Below are 10,078 nucleotides of genomic sequence, written 5' to 3'. Positions count from 1 at the left end.
TTAAAATTAATTATATGAATCTAATTCACATAATTAATATTTAATACACATTTAAATACTTATTTCCTCTCAAATAAAATTTATATCATAATGTATCAAATACATTATACTAACTATATCATATATAATTAAATTAAATTAATTATATCATATATAATTAATTCCTTGAATTAATTTGAACAATTTAAGTTAATCCAAAATTAATTATCAATAATCCTAGTTGAGCTTCGAAAAGGACCTTATGGACTTGTAGATTGAAGCTCCAATGACACTTGAATAATTAATTAAAATTTTTTAATTAAATTACTCAACATCCATTAACTGTCGACCACTTCACTAAAGACCAACAGTTGCACTATTCATACTACAAATATATTTTTGTGTCTATTGGATATAACCAGTCAATAGTGCGATGACCTTTCACAAATTGCTCGTAAATATAGCTAGGCCAAAATTACCGTTTTGCTCCTGTAATTATATCTAAGTCCTTAAGTACCATCGATCCCTCTAATGAATAATAAGTCATAGTCCAACTATGACCAAACCCCTCTTGGTTCAAGAGAGAGTGTGGCACCACATTGTTCAAGGCCTAGAATCAGTCTTTAAGGGAGCAATTTATGTACTTACCCCGACGTCGGGGAAGAAGTGAATTTCGTTTTGTGTAGTTATGTTCTCAGCTCCCAATCAAATGAATCCCCAAAATTGTAGGCTTATTGAGTCGGCAATCTGGCCACTCTCACCCATACAAATCAAAGGATCGCCTTCATAAGCAGGAGTTCACAACTCACTCAGGATTCAAGTCATGTCACCTATGGTCATCCTAGTGAAATGTAAGTCTCTATTATGAACGACGTTATATAATGAGATTACTCATTTCGTGGTTCGGTCTTATACAAACTCCTTCGCATAGAATACCCCCGCTCACATGTCTCCACATGAATGATCATGATCAGATCATTTGTAACACTTTACAACAATTGTAAATCTACAGAGCAGACTAGATTCGTAGTGTCACCAGAATAAAGTATCCAACCTTATCCATCTACTACAGACCATTTAGGTTATCGCTTAAATGTGATCCACCTGTATGTCTCTATATACATGTTTAAGCTACAAATGATAACCTTGAATATTAGTTTATTAGTTTATGAGTTTAATGCTACTAAATGTCAAATAAAATGTCTCATATTTTATTAAATAAATAAAATGTTTGTACAATACAATTACAAACTACATGACTCTATGAGATCTAGGGCATCAACCCTAACGAAGATGAAGTATTCGTATCCTCTATAACACTTGTTTAATTTAATTTACACATTAATTAAATAATTATACATTAAATCCAATTTGTTGTATATATATTTAATTATCATAAACATCTTATGTATATGTACAATACCTATCTATTAATTAATTATTTGTGAATCTAATTCATTTGACTTAATTAATTGAATCTTATTCAAATATTACTTTCCAATTTAATTTGAATTATAGATCAAATTCATAATCAATTATATATTGATCACATTTAATATATGGTTTCTTCAAATTAATTTGAACAATTCAAATCATCCTTATTAAATATCCTCTAGTGAGCTAATAAAGGAACTTGGTGAACCTGTAGATCATAAGCTCCAACGATATGAGATTAATTAACTAAACTCATTAACTAAGTTAATCAGTATTCGTTAATTGTGGGTACACTCCACTAAAGATAAAGACCCACAACTGCACTCTTCTCACTACTAATATATTTTTGTGTCCACGGATATAGATCAATAATTGCAAGTTAGTCCTTCACGAGTGTTCGTAATTCCAATTGGGTCAAATATCGGTTTACCATTGGGTTACCTCTAACTCCTTAAGTCCTGATGCTCCTTTAATGAACAACCTATTTATGGTCCAACCAATAAATAGAAACTCTTCTCGGGCTAATGAAAGGGTAGGGCCTTTTATTCAAGTCCTAGATATACTATTTAAGGGAACACCCATCTACTTATCTTTAAGATAGGAATGAGTGAATTTCATCTTGTATTACTATGTTCCCAGCTCCCTACTCGGTCTTTTCCCCAAAATGGTAGGCATATTAGGTCGACGAACTGACAACCCTCACCCATACAAATCAAAGGACAATCCCTCGTGAACTGGAATTCATAATATACTTAGGATTAGAACTAAGTTGCCTATGTCATCCTATTGAAATAGGAACCTAACTAGTTAATAGGGTCAACTATTTCGCGATCCAATCTTATGCAAACTCATTGCATAGGATACTTCCACTTGCATGTCAACTACATGAACGCGTTGGATCATTGCATTTTTATCAAATACAAAATGGGTCGTATCCATAGTGTTACTAGGATAAGGTACCCAACCTTATCCTAATACTACATACCCTTCTGGCTGTATCTTAAATATTGATTCTTGTATGAGTTCAAGACATATAAGGCAGTTTTGGATGTTACTTTATTAGATTTATGGTTATTAAAAAAAAAAAATAGACAAACAACCCAAACAATAACATTTATTGAATTAACATCTATATAACTCTTTATTGACGGTGATTAATTAATAACGTTTACTATCTACAAGTTTTAGGGTATAAAACCTAACAGTGACATGTTTGCGAGATGTTGCAAGATAAAAAAAAAGTAGTTAAAACATTTGTAAAATCAACCTAAATCACTTAAAGCAAGTATAAAATTAAGTTGGGAATATACATTTCAAGTTTGGAAATTTCACCAAGAGGAGAAGAAAATTTGACTTGACTCAATTCAACATAAGAATAAGAGTAGAGACCCAAAAAAATCTATAACAAAAAAAATCATAAAAAGTTAACCACAAATATGAGAGAATGTTCCAGAGTAGTTCAATCTTAGGGCATGACAAAAGAGAAGTTTGGGAGAAGTTAGAGAAAAAGGAGAAAAAAGATGGGAGAGGATATATTTTTTTTTTTTATTTAAATTTAATTTAATGATAATTTCGACCTTTCACATCTAATTTGTTCCATCTCCTGAAAAATGTCTTATTTTTTCCGATTCCCCCGCCATTTTCATATCGTTCTTTGATGTCAACCGATGAATGGACCCTATTACTTAAAAAATTTCCCCTGCAACTTCAACCAAAAAATCTCAATTTACGAGGAAGATGAAGATGATGACACTGCCTCCGATGCCACCAACTTACTTACCAATGTCTAACAAGAAGTTTGAACTGAAGAATTCAACAATGCCCCAAACAAAATTAATTCTTAAAATCAGGTGGAGAAGAAGCAGAGCAAAGGACTCGGTAAATGTTCGATCATTTTTCTACTTCTATTTGAATTTTATTCATGAAATTCAGTTGTTAACTTGTTAAAGCGATGTAACCCAATTTTTGTACAACCAGGAAAAAAGGGTCCTCGTTGTTCCCTGAGATGTATGATGTGATCAATACGGTTAAGTGATTTTTGGAAGTCTAATAAAGTTTATAGTAACTGTGTGGGGTTTCATTTCATCGATTGTTTATAAGAAATTTGGCAGTAATGGTTTAGTTTGTGTTTGTGTGTGGGTCTCATTAGTGGTTCGGTTCAGGTGGGGACTTATGTTCGCTGCATAAACTAATCAACAAGTTTAATACAAAAGAATTTTGCTCATCTCTTTGTATTTACCGTTTCTCTTATTTGACTTTTCCATTGAAATTTCATCTTCAATTATTGTCTACCTACTTTCATCAGTTTCGTATCTGTCTTATCAAATGATGGAAGCCAATCATTAATTAATTCCTGCCCTTTAGTTTTTATAGATAGGGGCTGCATCATGCCCTAAGCCCTAAGTCCTAAGTTTTTTGAGTCTCCAATCTTGTCCATTTTAAATATAAACCTATATGACTTTTCTGTTTAGGATGACTCGTTTTTCTGTTGTGACTTTGTTTGCACAAGAGGCTAAGACAAATTTCAACATTGTGCCAATGTTTCCTTTTAACTCCCCCAATTTTCAGCCCTAGTGTTTGGACATGGTTGCCTGAGTTCTATGCCGTAATTTCTGTTAAAGGTCCATATTCATCCTCCAATCAGTTGAAGTGATTTTCTTGGAGTTTCTTGAAGTGATAAAGTGGGAGTAAAGATGGTTCTAGATTTGCTTTTTAAGGAAGATAAGTAAGTCTAATGACCAAACTAACGTAATAGTTATAGCCATTCAATGAGATGATTGTAGGAGTCCATTTAGATCACTGTAAACCAGTTCATAAGAGGTATGTTATAATTCCCTCCAGCAGGATTGAAGGATGGTGTAAGTTAACACTCATGCAGATACTGCAAAACTACTCTAGTTTGTTACTTGAAGGAATTTTGATATTGCAATAACATGATCTAAAACTTGTGTCGAGGATTTGCCTAATCGCTTTGCTACAGTTCTTGTGTTGTCTCTTTCTGAAACATTGCTACCTGAATGGATGTTGGACTTGGACATTTTGGCAACCAATACAAGATAAAACAGAAACTTTATTGGTATGGATGCTACCACTGAACCTCTAGCTGCCCAGTCTCTTTCACAAGTTTTAGTTTATATCGACCATAGTAGCATATAGTCACAGTGGATCCAAGCTTACTGCAAACTCGACAAACTGGTTTGTTGTTGCTGCGTCTTAATATTGCTGCTTTCCACCATGTCCTCTTGTTCTTTCATTTCCATGGTTGCTGAAGGTGGTTGTTGCTTGAGAACTTCTCGAGAGTCGATTTCAGTGCCATTCAATAAGCGGCTATGTCATTGACAGTTGAACTGCAGTAATCTATTTCCAAAGGTGATGATAGATAGTTGCATAGAATTCTTGCTATGTCATTGTCCTTCTTGAGTTTATTTGGCCAATAATCGGTAAGTTCTCAAATAAGATAGCGAATTGAAATAAGTTTTCTAATTATTGTTCATTAAGAGCCATTTTTATTTCCATTTTAATTTTTAGTTGAGTCTTTTCAAGCTGTCTAAAGAGAGAACTGATCAGCTCCAAAGGCATTTATCACAAGCAGAATTTTGAACTGAACTTGAATTCTTTTCTGGAAATGTAATGCTTTTTGGTGGAGATGCTGTTCTACCAAACAAAAATTCATCAAAGCTTCTTTACCATGAAGAATAGTTAGCACGTCAGTTATCTTAGCATCACAGACTGCCCAGCTAGGACTCTGTCGAAATAATTTGCAAACAAGATTTTGTTGTCACTGTCGTTGCACTTGAGGAAGAATGAGGTCATTTTTGGTTCATTTCAAGTCTCTGATTGCAGTTCAATCTGTTCTGATACAGAGAAAGGAACAACATAGCATAAGGAAAATGGTTTTGCTTGAAAGATTTGATCCTCCTCTTGAGGGGGAAAAAAATACCTTTTAGTTGTATTTTGATCTACAGTATTAAGTGTATGGTAATCATCTGCTGCTGAATTTTGGATTGGAAGATCTAGTAAACTTTGAAATGTCAATGATCAGACACCAATCTGCATCAAAATCTAGAGGATTACATCCTTTTTAGGTACTAATCTATGTCTTTAGAAGGAAAGCATGTAAGAAAAGTTTTTATGATTATGCTGTCTTCTTTACTGTAATTCCCTGTCATAATGTTTTTTTCCCCCAATCAGCTACTCTCATATGATTTTGTCAAGCTTGACCTTCTTGTTTACCATTTAAAACCACTCTTTCTACTCGCATCTTTAAGCACAAGTAAACAGAAAGTGCTGGAAGTTGTTAAGAATAAGATAAATCCTGTTACTGTTCTCTAAGTTGCCTTTTTACTATTTATTGATTCTAACTAACTTTGTAATTGTCAGCCATCTTCACAAAAAGTAAAACTATAAATTTCCATCAACCATGATTAAACTTTAAATTTTGCGTCAGTATAATTTCTATCTATTAACACTATTAACTAAATGTTGATGCACCGTGCCTACTGTACAAATGATAGTTGATTTCAGTATATCGTAAGTGCTGTTTTATTTTGTTTAATATCTACCAAATCAATTACATGTCAGTTTAACCATCCAAAGGTGTATCTTGTAACTCAGAGAGTAGAATTCTTATACAAATGAAGAGTATGATTTATTTGATGAACATTCTGTTTTCAATGATATATTGGAGCTAAAGTGTTTAATGCAGCCAGATACTGGCTATTGCTTGTATTCAGCTTGAAATATAATGTTGCCACATACAACTTAGAATCAATTAAATAATGTGTGTTATAGACAATAACTTAATATGGAGGGACTCCACTTCACTCCATTTTAGTGCTGTTTTGGTATTGAAATTTGTAGCAATTAATTTCATTGTGGTGGAAATTGGGTATGTTGCACTCAACCAGTTCATCCACTTTCTCCACTCACCAGGTAAAATGGCTTGAGATTTTTCAGGAAAAAACCTATAAACTAAGCAAACCTACACCAAGTTCTAAACCCTACTTGTAAATCTTGTAAAGCGTCCATTTTTTTCCCCATAATTTTCTATCAGAAAGTTCCTTTTATCATCTAAAAAGTCAGCAGTTTCTGGTCGTCCAGAAACAATTTCTTTTTCCATTTTCAGTATATTCTTCTTTGAAATACTTAAATTTATCACGAGAATAAGGATCCATGATCCAAGCAGTAAGGATCCAAATCACTTAGCAGATCTTTAAATATACTAAAAAAATTCCCACCAAACTCATGACAGTGGCCATTCATCTTTATTTGAGAGGTATTATATTTTTTTTTTTTCATTTTTAGTTCAGTGGGATTTAAACCACTAATCTCTTAGGTTCATACCTTATGTCAGTTGAGCATTAATGACTAATGTTAATGTCTGAAAGACTTAAAAGAGAGTTCGTGAACAAATTGATTAGAATCTGCAGCAGCAATAAATTTAATAAACAGATCCAATGGCGTTAATTTCAGCCCTCAAAATCATATATTACTGAATAAAGAAGCCAAGTAATGTCTCTTTGTTTTACAAAAGTACACATATTTTTGGTACTCATTTTTCACCTAATCTCATAAAATTCTCTACCCACCTCTTTCCTCAGCTTTTCAACAGCTTAATAGAGTGATGAAGAAGCTCAAACCCTGCCTCCATATTCCCATATAATACATATAAAATAGTTATAGATAGATAGATATTTCAAACCAATATATATTATAATTCTAAAGCCCAACCAATCCCTAAAATATGTAATGCAAAATATAATCAACAATCAGCACAGCCCCTAAATTGTGGCCTTGGTGTATGACGATTGTTGGCTCCTGACCCTGGATAGTCATTTAGTGCCACAACCATTCTTCCACGACTCACTTCTTCCTCTGTTGCAGTCACCTGCACAAACAGAAAACCTTCCATGTTATAACATAAACAGATAAGTTATGATAAATTTATTCTCGTAACACTCTAATTTTCAAAACCCTAGTGGTCATTGCTAGTTGTTGGAATGTCTTGAATCTGTAATCTAACGTTTCAAACGCCCCCGAAATCTAAGTTGTATTCATATTATGTTATTTGCGCTATTTACAATTTTGGTTAAAGGATTTAGAGAAATGCACTATATAAATTTTCTAAACCTACTGATGATTTTCTCTCTAATAAAACTGCTTTCTCCTCCAATCCGCGGAGGATGTAGTTAATACACTATTAGTAAACCACAAATCTGTATGTCGATTCTATATTGTTTTACGTTTCGTGATAGATGGTCAATTTCTTAACCCTAGTACTGGGAGAAGAAAGGACAATATAGAGTTTCAACACATAATCTCCTTCTCTGATCCTATGTAAAATTAACACGAAAGCTAAAACCTTGGAGGGATAATGACATTGAGGTTGATGGATAATGTAATATACCATGTGGGTGTTGCTTGAAACAAGAAGAAATGGATGAGATCCGCGCAAGAGGCTGACACTTCCTACAGAATCAGATCAGAAGTGTTTAGTTCATTTTGCAAGAAGAAGAAAGAAAAGAAGAGAAAAGGGATTGATTTGAGAGGCTTACTTGAAGTTGGGACAGCATTTGAACAAAGAAGGCTACAAAGTCCCAAGAATATGACAAGTAAACGAAGGAAATGAGTGGCTGCTGCCATTGATGATGAAACTGCTCTCTGCTTCAAAGCAGAGGAAGAGAATGGAGGTATTTATAAATGAAATCTCAAAGCTGATTGGTTTAAAGGGGAAAAAGAAAACGTGTTTGATGGGTGGTCTAGCTAGAGGGCAATTTATAAGATTGTTACACACCAAGTCAAAAAGAAAGTGACAGCAACAAGAAACATATTATATGGAGGTGGTTTGTCTGTATGTTTGAATGTTTTGACAGGGGTGGTTTTAATTAAAGCTTAGGATTCTGTGTGGAAAATGAAAGATGAAAACTTGGGAAGTGGGGGAAAAGGAAAAATTATGATATTTTAAAAGTCAATATGGCGAGAAAAGTTGGAAGACACTGTGGGAAAGTGGAGGATGACAGGAGAATATGAGAAGGGCAAACTCATGGTGTGCACTCATTTATAAGGTCAATGGGGTAGTGGGAGTATAATTATAATCATTTGGGTGTGAGGAAATGTTTGAAGGGAAAATGTATTGTGTTTGTGTTTTATACAATGGGGAAAGAGAGGTTTGAAAGGCTACAATATCTTGGAAATTTCACCAAAAGAAAGAGTGGTGCAATCCATTTCAATGGCACAATAAAAAAAAGAAAAAAAAAAAAGAAAAAAAAAGAAAGAGCCTAGTGGGTTTGAAACCAAATTTGCACCAAATTATGTGGTACTAGTTTTGCCATCACATGTGGGTATCAATGCACGTTGTCCTATGCTCCTGATTGGTACTTTGAGCTAACCAACTTTATATTGATAGTGTTTAAAGATAGGAGAAAAGAGAGAACCGAAAAGAAAGAACTAAGTACTAGTGTTTGCTCAACATTTCTCGAACAAATGCTTCAATTAGACTAGTGTTTGTGTAACCAAACAAAACTATGAATGGATTAGTAACCATTACTTTGTTTCTAAACTCTTAGTAGCAGTAATGATCTACATTAGTGATGTGTGTCATATATTCATAGCTGGAAGAAGGCAAGCTTTCTAGCTTAGACTTGTGGTTTACATCAATGAGTTCTCTCACCTACCTTGTTGGAAATGTGTGTTTGCTAATTCTACAGACGAACTAGGTATGTTTGCCATGACTCATACCTTATTGACAAATCTTGTATGCTTGCATTAACTTAGTATGCCAATTAATGATATCGATATATTCAATTATTCATTAGTGTAATATGTAAGTATATGATTATTGATATTCTGCGCGATATGTGTATTTTTTCTTTTCTATTTTAAAGTATAAACAAGATTTGAAATATCGATGTCAACGAAAATATCGAAGTCTCGATTTTATGAAAATATCGATATCGATAGAAATTCAGGAAACCTTATGGAAATTGATAGAAATTGTTATAATTAATTAATGAAACTTTAAGTGTTGATGAATTATACTATAATTGATTATTTTTAATCATAATTTCTATAAAATAAGATAACATTTAGATGCATATTTATTGGGCCAAGAGAATCATCATCGCCCGCGCCTTTAACCAAACAAAAATATTTATAAATCACCGAATCACTACTTATACTACTAGGTAGCACAAGTGGCAAGAATGAGATCGAACCACAGAGAGGCCAATAATTAAATCTTTCATAAGCTAAATATGACCGTGGAAAGTCGTAAAAACGGTTTTGGTTTTGGATAAAACAAAAACATGCAATAAATTAAATTGCAAAATGTAAATGTAATTTAAGATTGGAGCCTATTTAATTTCTAGAGTAAGAGGGAGAATTCTATACAATTTCTATCACGGAGTTCTTTAGTTAAACAAATATTCCATTCTATGCATGCAAACAACTAAATCAATTTGATTTAACTTGTCTCTACAAAGGCCGACAACTAATTAAAACCTAAGCATTAGTTAAGGTTGGAAAGTCATTCCCTAATTAAACTATATGCTCTTAATTCTATTGGTTTGATAGTGTCCATATAGAAACAAAGTTCAGACACATGAAGATTGAAGATTCAATTGTGTAGACTAATTGATTGGACAGCCTAAGTCAATTAATTAAATTG

The 10,078-nt window shown here is 33.2% G+C and overlaps 1 protein-coding gene and 1 long non-coding RNA gene across 2 annotated transcripts; one reads left to right on the top strand and one right to left on the bottom strand.

Annotated features, from left to right (window-relative positions):
- Positions 1-4,576: 4,576 nt before the first annotated feature.
- On the top strand, positions 4,577-5,671 carry LOC150034557 (uncharacterized). The gene is made up of 2 exons (XR_016531194.1): positions 4,577-4,853; positions 4,942-5,671. It is a non-coding gene; the product is annotated as an uncharacterized LOC150034557 (long non-coding RNA).
- Positions 5,672-6,870: 1,199 nt separating this feature from the next.
- On the bottom strand, positions 6,871-8,440 carry LOC120083435 (uncharacterized). Its single transcript, XM_039039196.2, has 3 exons — positions 7,968-8,440; positions 7,820-7,881; positions 6,871-7,300 (listed from the first exon to the last, which is right to left on the bottom strand). The coding sequence occupies exons 1-3, from the start codon at positions 8,053-8,055 to the stop codon at positions 7,175-7,177; spliced, it is 276 nt and encodes a 91-aa protein (XP_038895124.1). The 5' UTR covers positions 8,056-8,440; the 3' UTR covers positions 6,871-7,174.
- Between the last annotated feature and the right edge of the window lie 1,638 nt (positions 8,441-10,078).

This window comes from Benincasa hispida, chromosome 8 (assembly GCF_027475165.1).
Source record: "Benincasa hispida cultivar pf3 chromosome 8, pf3_genome.v1.1, whole genome shotgun sequence".
Classification (NCBI taxonomy): Eukaryota; Viridiplantae; Streptophyta; class Magnoliopsida; order Cucurbitales; family Cucurbitaceae; genus Benincasa; species Benincasa hispida.
This window is presented reverse-complemented; position numbering and strand designations above follow the sequence as displayed.

What these genes read in the sequence shown, in the direction of transcription:
- LOC120083435 (XM_039039196.2), bottom strand. Translation starts at nt 8,055, where the DNA reads ATGGCAGCAGCCACTCATTTCCTTCGTTTACTTGTCATATTCTTGGGA. An exon ending in AAATGCTGTCCCAACTTCAA is followed by an intron (nt 7,882 to 7,967) that starts GTAAGCCTCTCA and finishes CTGATTCTGTAG; the next exon opens with GAAGTGTCAGCCTCTTGCGC. An exon ending in TTTCAAGCAACACCCACATG is followed by an intron (nt 7,301 to 7,819) that starts GTATATTACATT and finishes CTGTTTGTGCAG; the next exon opens with GTGACTGCAACAGAGGAAGA.